The sequence below is a fragment of the Alligator mississippiensis genome, chromosome 2, assembly GCF_030867095.1.
Source record: "Alligator mississippiensis isolate rAllMis1 chromosome 2, rAllMis1, whole genome shotgun sequence".
In the NCBI taxonomy this organism is placed as follows: domain Eukaryota; kingdom Metazoa; phylum Chordata; order Crocodylia; family Alligatoridae; genus Alligator; species Alligator mississippiensis.
This window is the reverse complement of record NC_081825.1, coordinates 49,734,193-49,749,658: the sequence shown is the minus strand read 5'-3', so window position 1 is coordinate 49,749,658 and position 15,466 is coordinate 49,734,193. Positions and strand designations below refer to the sequence as shown.

Sequence of the window (15,466 nt, the reverse complement as noted above, 5' to 3'; positions counted from 1 at the left end):
ACGTACCACCAAACCCAGAGCTAAGTTGTTCCAGCCTGTGACTTGAGAAAGGTTGCTGGCTCTGTTCTAGGATAATGGACGTCTTTGAAATAAGGGCACATCTCACTTGGGCAGGAAAGAGAACTCTCTCAGAGGTTGGACAGAGACAGAGGAATGAACTCCTTCATGAACTCAGAGCCAACCTCACCACAGTCTGCTCCAAATGGAAATAATATTCCTTTGGCCAGTCCTCTCTAATAAAGAAAGAACTATATATATTATTCTTTTTCTCTGAGGAGTTCATTGTAGTTGCAAGATAAAATCTTAACAATTTGCAGCTGGATAAGCAGAATAACTATAGAAGTAATTGCAGCTGAGATGTGAAGGCAGGCAGCGAACTATTTACATGAGTTGGCTCTTTCTGTTCCTATTCCATGTATTAGGTATGATTTCTTCTCTCTCCCTCTCTCTCTATACACACACACACATTTTATATAAAATGATAAATCTTCAAACCAGAAGACCAAGCCTACAAAAAGCAAACTTATCAAAAACAAAACCAATCTACTGCACCTGCAATGGGGAAATCTTTGTAAGAAGATGACAACCAGCAATGCATGACAGTCAGCATGGATTCACCAAGGGCAAATCATGCCTGACTAACCTGACTGCCTTCTATGATGAGATGACTGCCTCTGTGGATGTGGGGAGACAAGTGGATGTGGTATACCTTGATTTTATCAAGGCTTTTGATATGGTCTCTCATGACATTCTCATAGACAAGCTAAGGAAGTACAGGCTGGATGAATGGACTGTAAGGTGGATAGAAAACTGGCTGGGGCATCAGGCTCAGAGGGTAGTCATCAATGGATAGATTTCTTGTTGGCAGCTGGTATCAAGCAGAGTACTCCAGGGGTCAGTCCTGGGGCTGGTTTTGTTCAGTGTCTTCATCAACAACCTGGAAGATGGGATGGAGTGCACCCTCAGCAAGTCTGCAGGTAACACCAAGCTGGGGGAATAGTATATATTCTGGAGGATAAAGCTAGAATTCAGAGTGACCTAGACAAATTGGAGGATTGGGCTAAAAGGAATCTCATGAGGTTCAACAAGGACAAGTGCCAAATTCCTGCACTTAGGATGGAACAATCCCATACACCAGTACATGCTGGGGGCTGCCTGGCTGGGCAGCAGCTCTGCAGAAAAGGATCTGGGGGTTACAGTGGACAATAAGCGGAATATGAGCCAACAGTGCGCCCTTGTTGCCAAGAAGGATAATGGCATACTGGGCTGCATTGGTAGGAGTGTTGCCAGCAGGTCAAGGTAAATGATTCTTCCCCTCTACTCAGCACTGGTCAGGCCACATCTGGGGTACCATGTTCCCCACTACAGAAAGAACGTGGACAAATTGGAAAGGGTCCAGCAGAGGGCAACAAAAATGGTGAGGGGGCTGGGGGACATGACTTATGAGGAAAGGCGGAGGGACCTGGGCTTACTTAGTCTAGAGAGGAGAAGACTGAGAGGGGATTTAATAGCAGCCTTGAAATATCTGAAGGGAGGTTCAAAAGAGGATGGAGCTAGACTGTTCTCAATGGTGGCAAATGACAGAACAAGGAGCAATGGTCTCATATTGTACAAAGGGAAGTTTAGGTTAGATAGTAGGAAGAATTGTCTTAATAGGAGGGTGGTAAAGCAATGAAACCGGTTTACCCAGTGAGGTGGTAGAATCTCCATCCTTGGAGCTTTTTAAGACCCAGCTAGACAAAGCTTTGGCTGGAATGATCTCACTGGGGGTGGTCCTGCTTTGAGCAGATGGTTGGACTAGATGTGACCTCCTGAGGTCCCTTCGAACCCTAGTTTTGTATGATTCTATGACAAATATTAGTCATATCACTTAACAGTAATACAGGTCACAGTAATACAGGTCACTCAGAGGCCTCCTCTACATGTCACGTGTATTATACAATTAACTGGTTAAATGTGCAATTCATTTAGAACTGGCTACACATGCGAAGTGACAATCACACCATAAAAGGTTCATCTAGCTATAACATTACAGAGTTGGAAAATGTGTAACAATGTGTATAGCTGGTTTCTCTCCAGCTTTAATTTGCTTGGACAGCAAGGATTTATGCCCCTGCTGACAGGACTCCTAGCCATGGGGGTACACCATGCACTGCCACTACTGGGAGTTCTGCAGCTGATGGGACTCCCAGCCACAGCAGCATCCCAGCTGCCACCAGGCATGGCGTTGCTGTGGCTGACAGGACCTCCTAACTGCAGGAGTGTCCTACTTGCTGGTGCAGGGGGAGCCTCAGATTGAGATTTCAGGCTCCTCCTGCACTGGTCGTATGGTGTGCTGCAGTAAGGCATGCCACATGCATGTGAGGTAGGACATGAGGCGTGACTGTCTGATTTGTACATCAGGCCCTGTCACACCTTTACCTAAACATCAGGGCCCAGATTCTGCAGCCCTGGATATCACTGCAGTATCTGCCTCTAACAGTCCTTTTAAAAGTATAGAACCAATAATGCATAAATGTACACAAAAAACTGATTGAAAAAATGTTCCAGCATGGCCATTAAGCAAATGTAAAAAACTTACATTATAAAGAAATTAAAAATTGAAAAAAATAATTATAAGCTAAAATTAATGAGGATAACACTCTGGTTCCTATTCATAAATATGATAAATACATCAGGGATATATAGGGGCAGAAAGAAAATAACACATAATACATGAAACTGGGAGGGAAAGAGCCAAATCACATAAATAGTTTATCTCCTGCTTAATATCTCAGCTGCAATTACTTCTCCAGTTATTCAGCTTATTCAGCTGCAGATTGTTAAGATTTTTATCTTGCAGCTACAATGAATTCTCAGAGAAAAAATCTAGACCAGGCAATGTAGGTGTTTTCTTTTTAAAAGGGAGGGGAGGATCTTCGTGGCTTTTGAAATCATATTAGGCTATTTCTGTTTAAAAAATGTCAAACTTGCAAAAATCTACAGTTTTCAGAAAAGCTGAAGCTTGGCATTACTCAACATACTTATTTCTATGTAGGTTCTTTTAACAATAACCATCATTGTGTTATCCAAGAACTTTGGGGAGATTAATTAAACCATGTGTGTTGAATAGATTAAAGACCATGGGCCCCTGACATTGTTTTACTAACGCTTTAGCAAAACCTTTGCTTAACAAAGCTTCAGCTTTTAGTGGGCCTTCCTTTTTCTATACCCTTTCCCCTCTCCCCCTCACCCCACACACACACTTTTTCCCCCTTATGTTGTCTTTTAACCACATTTGATTCCTTCTTTTTTTTGTTTTTTTGGAAGGTGACTTGGCTTGGTTGGGCTGTTAAAAATATAACTACCAGAGGGTTTTAAGACCTTTGTAGATTACATACCTGGAAGTTGACAAGTAACACACCTTCCAGGAAGATAAAGAGACTTAACAATGAGGGAACAATTGATTGGCATACATATCAAAGTAGTAAAACAGAGAATATCTGTATGGTTATTTCTGTGGTAAGCAGTGTTTTTTATGTATTTATTACAAATTACTGTGTTTTTATATTTATTTATACGATAAACTACAACAATAATTTAGATGTTTTAAGGATTTCATTACACTTTCAAAATGTAAATCCTGTGCACTTTTTTCCTATCTGGTTTACAGCAATTTAGTGTCTAACAATACATAAAAGATGCAACTGTTCTATGTACTTGGTCTCTGCCAGCAATCTTACCAGCTCACAAATACAAATTAAAGGCTCTCTAGTGATACCATGTTGTTTTATTAAGCTTCATAGTACTAAATGCAGCAAGGGGGATAAAGCCAAACCAAGCAGGGCTAAGGTCCAACCAGTCCAGCCACTAGCCAAAATGTGACTGCCACCTTTCATCTAGTTATCTTTCTATTCTTCTGTTAGTTCTAGTGGGGGAAAATAGCATATGTATTTTTGTTTGTTAATTATGAAACAATGAGATTTGATTAGAGGAGGCAATGTGCTTTCCACTTGGAAGTGACAGTAGCAAGTTCCGAGTGAAAGATCACATGACGACTATCAAAGCGGTAATATTACAAAGACAATATACATAAATCCCTTTATTTTATTTGTTAGTTGACATCTGGAATACAGAAACCATGATTCTTTGGACAATATTTTTTCCTGTTTCACTTTCGCTTCTAAAATAATATAAAATCCTATGAGACAAGACTCCCTTTTAATTACTCTTCATGTATTCCTTTTGGAAATTCCATGTGGATTTCTACAAACTGTTAACACCCTCCCCCATCCGTAATGAACTATAGCTAAAAAGACCTAGGCAAAAATTCAGAAGCTATTCTTTAGACAAAAATATTTCTATCATCCCACCAACAACCATATGCTATTTTAAAAGTTCATTCAAAATGAGTTAATATAGAGCAGATGTTTTCAACCTTTGTTAATAAGTGTGCCCCTTCTGTCTCAAAGTTTCAGCTCATGTGCCCCTTTATATTAAAATTAGCGGGGGGAGGGGCTGAGTGCATATGCACACTCCCCCCCCAGCAGGTAAGTTTGTGGGAGAGGGGAAAGGGCCGTGGGGGAGCCCGCGATGAGGTAGGGAGCGGGGCAGAGACAGGGGTGAATGGGGCCCTAGGTGGGCTGGGTCGTGGGACAATCAGAGCCTGGGAGGCTCATCCAGGGGTGTGGGTGAGGGGGGGCTCTCGCTGCTACGCGCACCCTAGTGGAGGCCCAGGGGGCACATGTCCCTCTGATCTGTGTGCAGGGCAGAGGCAGCTGCCGCTGCAGGGTTGGCTTTGCGTGGCACTGCAGCTGCCCCGGGAGCGGTGCAACACCATGTGTATCCAGCGGGAGCTCCCCCTGTACCGTTTACAATGTTTTTAAATACCCCTAGGAGTACGCATACTCCTGGTTGACAACTACTTATCTAGAGGAACCTAAGGAAAAGAAAAGAGGTCTGGAAATCACTATTTATCAGAAAAAGTGGCAAAATATTAAGGATTATGGGACCAAATTCTATCAAGTTTTAGTAGAGTTGTAGTAAGGTCATAGCTGTGACGGTCCTGGAAATATACAAGGTGGACTTGAAAAACTGCACTTTGTGATCAAAAGCTTGTCTAACATGTCTCCCAACTATATAGTTGGTTCATTGAAAGATATCAGCCAGTGTTAGGGAGGTACAACTACACTGACATTAGAGAAGTTAAACTAGTGGGTCTCATTCAGGGTACCATGAGAACCCTTCAAGGGAGTTGCAGAGCTGGCACCAGGTGGAAGTGTCCAGCATGCCTTTAGTTCTAAGACAGGCATGCCAGGCAAATGAATGAATCTAAAGAAACTCCTCTGCTACAGCTCCTTCCCAGTCTGCTTGGCACAACCCCTCCTAGGAACAGCGCAGGGGACAGTTCTACCATGCAACAGCTGGGTAAACAGGGCACACGCTACTGAGGCACTGAAATGGAAGAGAAGGCTGATGGACTGACAGTAGGGGTCTGTGCTCAGCTTGGGCTCAGGCAGAGGCCATTAGCTCTAGTGGGACAGACAGACTGCCTGGCCAGAGTCAGGATTCCCCCTTGTAGTCTAGCTCTCCCCTCCCCTTGCTCCTGTGCAACAACAGGTACTTTATTAACACTTCCATAGCCACAGCCAAATTACAACTTTTACAGCTGATTACCAGCAATTCTAAGAGGGTTAATGGAGGAGGGTGAGAGAGGCTGACTTGGTGAACTCTGCCCTGGGTACCCACTGCAAGTCTTCAGTCCCTGGGTGAGCCCATGCTGTGGCAGATAAGACTGGATCCCCCCATCCCACTTCTGGTTTCAGCACAATATCCCCCTCACATCCCATCCCTAATGTCCAGGGCACAGAAATAACTAGTTATGCCATTATTCGGGGTTTTCAATTGGGGTGCTGTCAAATTCAGGAAAGCTATAGAGGATAGGTGGAGTTTGAAAAGGTTGTGAACAACTGAGTTAAACTTTCTTGCCCCAGACACGGATTTTGCCCAAAACCTCAGTTCTATACTCCAAGAGTAAAAGACTTGGCAACGATTAAATAAAGTTACTTGGTGACAAAGTGTAAAGTGACATCAACTAAGACAATACCATATTTACCCGAATACAAGATGGCTGACTAAGATTAACTTCCCCATATAATTAGATTATATACATGGAAACTTTATAAATTTGTTATAATTTCCCATGTACAGAATCTAATTATTGGGGGGTCATCTTAAATTTGCCCCCCACTACAATTGCAGCAAGGCAAACAGAGATAAGGGGACAGGAGACATAGGGGTGGTAAGAGAGCAGACAGAGGGGGAAATCAAATGGCTTGAGACCTACCCCTTGTCCTCTGTTCCCCCTATCACTTGCCCTCCCCTGGTGCCTGTGTGCCCCGGCACCTATCCCCCTCATAGTGCCTGCCCCCAACTCCCCCCAGCCCTATGCCTATACCCCCTGGTATCTTCCCCCTGTGGAGAAAAGGACAGAGGCATCAGACAGAGGTGCAGAGGGAAGGAAGGGGGTCAGGTGGCAGCTCAAGCTGCAGCTGTAACACCAAGACTGAGCCTAAGCCTGGGTTGGGTCTGGAGTTGGAGCTGCAGCAGCCACCTGCCCCTCCCACCCCCTACTGTACAGCCTTGTACAGCACTCAAATCCAAGATGAGGGGCTTTCCCTCCTATATGAAAATAATATGGTATTGATTGAGAGAAATAGAAAGTATGCACCTAATCATAATGTCCATTTTTCTTTGGCTAGGTGAGTCTAAAATAAAAGCTTTATATAGCTGCTAAGTTATAGCATGATACAAAAGTGATAGAAAACAGAAGCGGTCATTCTAACTGGGAACTGAATACACAGCAAATGAATATTATTACAGGGTATTCTTCCTTGGTTAGGTTAGGTTAGATTTTCCCCACCCTACTTAGCAAAGAGAATTAAAGATGATAAATACTTCAGAGGTTACATGCTTTAGGGCTTTTTATATACTTAAGTGAATAGGGATCTTACCATCATATCGATTGGGTGAATCAGTGGATTTCTGAGGAGTTGCCACTCGTAAGAATATCTGTTGCCTCCAAGAATGTCGGCGAGTCCGTATAGGGCTGTCACTGCCAGCACCCTGCTGGCTTTCTTTGGACTCATAGTCACTAAAATTGCAGAGTACAGAATGATTTATGAATTATAATGACACAAGGTAAAGTCTGCTAATACTGTGAAAGGTGTCAGGTCTCAAAGAATATTAAAACAGAAGCCACCAAATTGGTCTAAGCGACCTGCACATGCTGGGCCAGATCCCCAGTGTTAAATGTGTGAAATTCATACCTCTGCAACAGGTCTGCACAGGGGCACGTGCAGCAGCCAGGCTAGTGACTGGAAAGAGCATCCAGCTTAGTTCAGTTTAATAGTTAAGTTACAGTGTCAATATTTTTGTGATAATATATAAACATACACAATATATGTTAAATACACAGTGCATATCCATATTCACATGCCTTTACATTCTGATATTTCAGTGCCTTTCACAAAAATCTTGATGTTGTTATAGAGGTGCAAAGTGCTATTACTGCCTTTTATGAACGGATCTGAAAAAGCTTTATCACTGTAAAATTAAACCCCACAATCTCCTTGTGAGTTAGGCACATGGGGCACCTATACACAAGCAGTGAGGTTGCTTAAACACACTATAATTGCAGCGTGTCAGAGCAGACTTGATTAATTGAGTCTGCTGGAGTGTGGTAATTACTACGCTCCAGCAGCCTGCACCATCTTATGAATTGGTGAGCCTGCGCTTAAAAATGGCAGCAGGGGCACTTTATCTAAAGCTTGTTTGACAAGCTCTCAGAGCCACTCTAATTAAAGTGCCTCCCACCACTCCTGGAGCATGTACAGAAATACCCATGGGCACTCTTCTCTCAGATACATAAGCTGAGGAATACAGAATTTACATGTCTTGCTCCGGGTTACAGAATGAAATCAGAAACAGAGCTGGAAATAGTTCCCAGGAGTCCTGGGTTTGTTCCTTTGTTTTAAACCAGAGGCTACTCACAGAGCTGTCTGTAACACTGAAAATTAAATTATTAATAGCAATGCTGTCTTTCAGCATCGCTATTAATGACTTTACCTGCTTTAAGGAATTCAAGTCATTCCTTTTATTTTTCTTTTCAGCAACCCTAAACTCTGACATACTTGTTACTGTGATCATTATGGAAGATATGTAAACTTCAAAAAGCTCTGAACTCAGTAACTGGGTTTGTAAGCCAAGAACCATCTCAACACTCTCATCCTGTCCTTCCAACTGAGGACACTGCTGTCAAATGGGATATGCCATGTATTTCTTAAAGGAGAATTCACTGGTGATGTGAAAACAGCCTTTTGGAAAAGAGTAATCAGCCAATGAAAATATATAAGTACATGCAATACTGTCACAAGAGCAAAGTTTGGAAATGCGTAGAATCTATTTTCTTCATATGCGAGAAACTGTAGGTAGCCTCTGACCTTTAACATTTGCATTTAGATTATTTCATGTATCACATGCAAGTGAATTATAATAATATTAATCATTTTACAAGTGTAAAAAGTGTTGTCTCAAAATCAAATTTAACAAGACAATTTTATCTTCAGGCATAAAAAGAGCACCCTACCTTTTTGTGCTCCTAAAGTCAGATGCGTTATTTTCATGTACAGGAGCCAAAAATTTTAAGAAATTTGGCACAGAGGAGGAAGAATGAAGCCTTTTCCTTAGAGCAGTACGGTAGAAGATGCTGAGAGTGCAGTTGGGAAAAGTGCAGTTTAGAATGAAGAAGTGTAAATACAGTAAAAATCGTACACAGTGAAAGTTTCAAAACTGAAAAGGAGCTAACACTTGGAGTCATAAAACACCAGGGAAAATAGAGTTAAGATGAAAACTTTTAATCAGTCCTACTCTGAAATTTGTTTTTAGGACACTTCAAACATTCTGGTATGACTCAGTATCTTTTCATAAATTCATGCCCCTATGCTTTAGTCAAATTCCTCACAATATATTTAGGATTATAGGAAAACAAGGCTGGAAGGGATATCTTAATGTCATTTAGTTTATCCCCCTGCTCAATGCAGGATCATTTCTGACTAAACCATCCCAAGTCAAATGTCCACGCAAGCTGCTCTTGAAAATTTTCAAGGATAGGTGTTTCAACAACATTAAGAATCCATAGCAGCTCTAGAGCTTAAGAACTGCTAAAGTTGATAGGCACATGTCTGATCCGCATTATGGAAAAGAGGGAAAAATTGACATTTCTGTATCCAGCTTGTAAGCAAAAAAAAAAGAAAAAAAAAAGCTTAGAATTTTTAACCTATACATTATTTTCTCTGCATCTGATTAGTTGGGTATGTTGCTCTTGTTATATAGCAGAAGCCATCAAATCTCATTATAAACATTTTGGCAAATATGACTTGGTTGTATCCCCTTCTCTCCAGAATGAGCTACCTAAAGCTTCTATGACATTCAGAGGAAGCAGCTGAACTTGAACAATTGTGGGTTCAGACATATGTCACATTTAAAATGGACTTAGCCTGCAGTAACAGTGGAGTGGGTACATGATACACAACCTTGCATAAGTCATTTTGCTCCAGGGCAAAATTACTCCTCAGAGGCTGCATCGACACGTGATAGACTGTGCAGTTGTTACTGCACAGTCATTTAGTAGTCGCATATGCAAGTACTAAATGACTGCGCAGTAACTGTCATTACTGCACAGTACTGTCGTTACTTCGCATACTGTCACTACACAGTTTTTTCCCCACAGGGTAGGTGTTTGTTCAATGCAAATTCACTTCACCTTCCACCTAATAGCCAGAGGCTATAATAGCACTCACCAGGGACAGCCAGCCAGCTTTGTGTCTAATTTTCACCAAAATGGTGCATCTGGATTGCAGTTGGCACTGCCTTACAAAAAAGATGGTGAACAGGGATGGTGAGATTAATCTGGAACAATCACTTGCATTAAGTAAAACAATCCTTTAATATCTTGTGAGCCAATTTGCAAGGAAAATCAGCCCAGCACATCTCCTGACCATAACTGCATTTTGCTCACAGAGTTATGGTAGCTTGGCCTTACAACACACAGGTTTGAAACTGTAAATTCACCTGAGGGCTTCCCATCATATATATTTCTAAGTAGCAGCCCTTTGAGACATGATACAGAATCACTTTCAATGGTGAGGAAAGACTTATTAAAGCAAGTGTCACTGCAGAATCGACTCGGGAGGCAGGAAATCATCCCTTTTCCTTGGCGACTGGGAAAGAGGAGGAGAAACTGGGTACAAGGAACTGGAGAGGTGTTTTTTGAAGTGAGGGTCAGAGGATGGAGAGGATTTGCATAATTAGACTTCTGCCCCGGTGCAGTTCCTGAGGAAGAAAAGGGGAAGCTCATCTCGGATAACGTAAGGCTAAATAGTAGTAACTATTTAATTTTTTTTGTAAATATAGAACAAGTAGACAAGTAAGTCCTACAGCAGACATGGTTACGATGCAGATTCTGCCTTGTGTACTTTCTCGGGATCAGAAGGATCAGTGTCTCCCTCAACAGTGCTGCACAAAAAGGCAGAAAAAGAAAAAAAGAGAATGGCATGACAGAAAACTTGCTAACGAACAGTAACTTTTAACAGTACTCCCCAAGGACATTTGTCTGGCCAATCTGTTGGAGCTAAAGTAAACAGTCTGAATCAAATGACTTTAGGAGGCAACTGGTCTTATTACCTTTCAGGGAAAGGCAGGATGAATGGCTCTGTCTGTCTGTGTTCTCATCGAAGGAAGGAATGCCAAACTATCACTTCATGGTGCTGAAGGTAATGGAACAACTAGAGACTGAAATGGCTCTTCACAAGTCTGACATTTCTTGACCTATTTTCTTGACTTGGTTAAATTTGTCTTTCAACTCTTATCGAGTAATTTTATCCCTCCCCTCTCCTTTTCTTAATCACAAGGCACAGGAACTCAGTTCTTCCTTACGCTAAACAGGTGGTGTGACAGAAGGCCACTTCTGTTTCTCCTCTAAACTCTGTTCTGTGACAATTTGATTAGGATGGGCTCAGCAGAGGATACACACCTTACCCTCTCTCTTCAGGTAACCTGAGCTGGATACATTCCTGAGGGAGGAGGGAAACCTGCTCCCTCTGCCTACGTGACTGGCATCACATACCTGGGTGAGGGGCTTGGGATCCCTGGGAGCTAGGAACTGCCAGTCTGCCCAGCAACTAGTGATGCATTTCAAATTGGCTGGCTGACAGCCAACAGGTGCTGGCCTCCATTGGACCAGGTAAATGAGGTCACCAGGGCTATATAAGTTAAGGACTGCCCAGGAAGAAGAGGCAGCAGCCATGAGGAAGACTCAGAGAGAGAGAAGAGCTGAACCATCTGAAACTTGCTCTCTCTCTCTCTCTCAAAACTCATGATCAATGAACTGCTTGCCTCCAGAGGGAATCTCTACCTGCCTCTGGATGATACTTGTGAGTAAGCTACCTGAGATCTAACTAGATATATAGCTTGCAGTAACTCAGATGCGTGATCAAAGGCTACATAGCCATGGGAGTTTGCTCTATGGGATTTCTCTGTTATTGCTCTACCCTGTACCCTATTCCAACCCTACCCCTTAAAGCCAATAAAGTTCTCCTTTGTACCTAGTGTGGGAGACTTATTGGGACTGGGTCTAGATTATGCCTTGGGGTCCCTTTGGTTCGGCTGACTAAGGGAGACCACTATTTGTGCTTCTGACTGAGGGAAGCATCCCAAGTTCTTGAAGTGAATCAAGTACCCTCGAGGGCTACGAGGCCTGTGTTTCCCAGGGTGCGCAGAGCCAGAATAAAGCCCATCCCTGGGTGGTGGCAGTGGAACCCCCAGGCTAGTGGGTGTACTACAGGAAGGGGGTTAGCCAGACGTGAGGCGCCCCCCCAGGGAGGCACTCAGAGCCTGGAAGGTGGTCAGGCGCAGTGAGGTGGGCGGCTCAACACAGGAGCACCCCCTCCTGGCCTGCCACAGGTGGAACTGAATAATTCTGGAGAAAGAAAGCTGGACCAGTGTCCTTGGTATCAAACCTCTTGCACAGGTTAGGCACTACTGCTACCTAATACATAACTAGAGCAACTGACCCTTGCATAACAGGGGGGGTGTGCATGTGTGCACACAAGTTCCTGAAGTAATTTCATTTGATTGAAACAAAAAATTCCATCAAGTGTCTGCATCAAAATACAGTGCTTGAGGAGTTACTTTCCCCCTCAGACTATCTGCACTCCACTACCTGCAAAAATCTTAACTTTCAATTATTCATACATAGCAAGCTCTGGCACTACAATACTGCATGTTTATGATACAATAAAAGAAACTCTATGCATCTACTATCTCACCTCTTTTGCGTAACATGCCCACTTTGTTCTCCACTTGAATTATGCTTTAGATTTTTTAAAAAGTTGGGTGAAGAGGCCGAAGGACTGAGACGAGCTAAGGGAGTTGGAGATGCAGGTTGACCAGAACAGCTTTTAGACTCCTTCACAGATGTGTTCAAACTGTACAGTGAGATTCCAACCATGAGTATGGAGGTGAGGTAAGAGAAAGAACAAATTACAGGAATAGACAGAAAAAAACAGAGTAAGAATGTGTCGAGGGTACTTGATATTCTCCTTTAAAAGAGGCCTGCCAATAGTAGTGAATGATTATCTACATTTCTGAATTAAGGCTCTAGCACAGGGGTCAGCAACCCCCAGCACGCATGCCGAGCATGGCACGTGAGGCCATTTTCCTCGGCATGCATTGGGGCCGGGGCCAGGGGTGGGGAGGTAGCACCTGTTTGCAGCATCCCAGCTGCAGCCAGCCCTGGCTCTGGGTAGCTGCTGCCAGCTGGGAGCCTGGGCTGCGGCTAGGAGGCTGCAAGCCCTGCTGAGACCAGCCTGGGCACCATAGCTGGCAGCAGCTACCCCAGAGCCTGGACCAGCTGCAGACAGGAGGCTACAAACAGCTGCTGCCTCCCTGCCCCGACCCTGGCTGCTACGAGTGCAGTGTCGGCACCTGATGCCTTCCTGGAGCCTGGGGCTGGAAGACAGCTGGGGCTGGGGAGGAAGCAGCTGTTTGTAGCCTCACGGCTGCAGCTGGCCCAGGCTCTGGATAGCTGCTGATAGCGATGGAGCCTGGGCTGTTTGCAGCAGGGCTTCCATCCCCCACAGCCACTTGCTGGAAGGAGCCCGGGCTCCGTGGCTATCAGCAGCTACCCAGAGCCTGGGTTAGCTGCAGCCGTGAGGCTACAAACAGCTGCTGCCTCCCCACCCCCGGCCCCAGCCCCAGCTGTCTCCCGGCCCCAGCCCCAGCCCTGGGCTCCAGGGAGGCAGGAGATACCAGCAATGCTCCGCACTGTGCTGCTCTTGCCACCGCTCTGAAGCAGCGTGTGGGAACCGGCATGGCAGGGCACAGCGGGGGGCGGAGAAAGCTGCCTGCCACTCTGAGCTCCCTGCTGCCCTGGCCACACCTCCCCTGCAGGTGGGGGCAGCAGTGAGGGCCACAGCCCTGCATGCTGCCCACGCTGCTCCTCTGAATACAGGGGAAGTGTGACCCAGGCAGCGTGGAGCTTGCAGCAGCAGGCAGCTTCCCTGCATGGCCCGTTTGTGCACCGCCGCTCCGGGTTACACACACTGCGCTCCCAGCCCTGCTGCCCTCCCCTGGGCCCTCTGGAGCGCAGCGTGTGCGACCCAGAGGGGTTTCACAGGGAAACTGCCTGCTGATGAAAGCTCCACGCTGCCCTGGTCACACTTCCCCCTGCATGCATGGGAGCAATGTGGGCAGCATGCAGGGATGTGCCCCTCGCTGCTGCCCCCACCTTCAGGGGAAGTGTGGCCATGCAGCGGGGAGCTTGGAGCAGCAGGCAGCTTTTTGTGCCCCCTGTTGTGCCCTGCCCTGCCGGGTCCCACACACTGGCCCAGGTTCTGGGTAGCTGCTGATGGCCATGGAACCTGAGCTGGAGGGCAAGGGGCAGCAGGGCTGGCGGATGGGGGATTTGGGTGGAGGACAAGGGGCATGAGCAGGGCTGGGGGGCAGGGGCTTTGGGTGGGGGGGACAAGGGGCACAAGCTGGGCATCCTGCCATGTACCCCCTGCCCTCATTTTGTTTTTCTGGCATGCCAGCACTCCAGTACTTTCCAAGGTAGGCAATGTGGATTTTTTTGGCATTCCGGTTGCCTACCCCTGCTCTAGCAGCAAGGAACTGAGCACTTTCCCCTAATGCACAAGTCAGCAGTAGAGAACACACAAGCATGTGCTGAAAGGCCCTGATTCACCAAAATACCTAAGTGCATATTTAGCTTTAAGCCTTTGAGTAACCTCAGTGAAATCAAATGAACAAGTCATTTGTAAAGAGAGACATGCTCAAGTGCTTTGCTGGATAAGAACACTTTGGAACCTACTTTTATTCTTAAGAGATTTAGCAAGAAGTCGCCTTGATTTCCAAGTTTTATAGGCGTGAGGTTCTTTTGAAATTCTCATCTGTAGTACAATTTTTCCCCAATTCAAGTACTTATCCTATATCATGTTACTGGGAGTGATTCCATTAAGAGACCAATCTTTTGAGGAGCCAAATGAAGTCGGAAAGTTAGATCCACTTTTGAATGACAGCAAACTAAAAGATTATTCAACTTTTAGCTAGAATATCAGAGGGAAAAGGATGAACTGACTGAAGAAGCAGCTACAAATTTTAAGGCAGCTGCTGGTGGTACCCAGCCAACAAATTTTAAGTCCTAAACTGCACTACAAAAGTCATTTAACATTTAAGGAACAAAAGTTCGAAAAAAGGCCAAAAAGGTAACCCAGGTTATGTTTCCTTTTACATATCACAATTCTTTTTTTCCTGTCATCACCTATTTCAAACATGTTCTTTGACTGCTCTGCTTTCTTCAGGGAAAAATGAGCTGATGCACATACACACTTCCAACTATGTAGATTACATAAATCAGCAATTTTGGCAGACAGATGCCTACAGACAGGAATGTTTCCACAGTAATTGAAAAAAGCCAGAGAAAGGGAAGGAAAAAAAGCTCAAAAAGCTTAGTAAGGTTTCATGGAAGTCTTTCAAGGAGAACATCCAGGAATATTAGCAATAAAATTATCAGTAATCTGTTTTTGTGAGTATAGTTAGCAACGAATCAAGAACTGATCAGACTCCTGATGCCTGCTACTAGTAATGAAGTTTTATGCAGTTTTTTTAATTGACTTAAATATGTTAAATGTGAACTGACCAACAGTTCAGCTTTCTATATCACATAAGTTACACGTTTTTTCTTCATAAATATACTACACAGAGCTGTCATTTACTTATACAGCCCTTAGAGCCAACCAAAAAAAAAAACCACCTGATCATCTGAACAAGAAGAAAGCACCCCTTATTATCCATCCATTATTATACTTGCACAGGAAATGGCTTTCTGACATTTACTGTGGAATTGCAAGCGTCATGTTTTATTTCCCTC

At 44.4% G+C, this 15,466-nt stretch overlaps 1 protein-coding gene across 10 annotated transcripts in view; it reads right to left on the bottom strand.

Moving 5' to 3' along the window:
* TBC1D1 (TBC1 domain family member 1) overlaps window positions 1-15,466 on the bottom strand; it is a 191,676-nt gene that overhangs the window by 49,949 nt on the left and 126,261 nt on the right. For 7 of the 10 annotated variants that reach the window (XM_019480505.2, XM_019480526.2, XM_019480514.2 and 4 more), the window contains 3 exons: window positions 12,366-12,524; window positions 8,627-8,746; window positions 6,993-7,132 (listed from right to left, as the gene is read on the bottom strand). In XM_019480505.2, the coding sequence (XP_019336050.2) occupies window positions 6,993-7,132; window positions 8,627-8,746; window positions 12,366-12,524 (419 nt within the window). The remainder of the gene's footprint in view (window positions 1-6,992; window positions 7,133-8,626; window positions 8,747-12,365; window positions 12,525-15,466) is intronic. The other 3 variants (XM_014594954.3, XM_014594956.3, XM_019480519.2) reach the window with 2 other exon arrangements.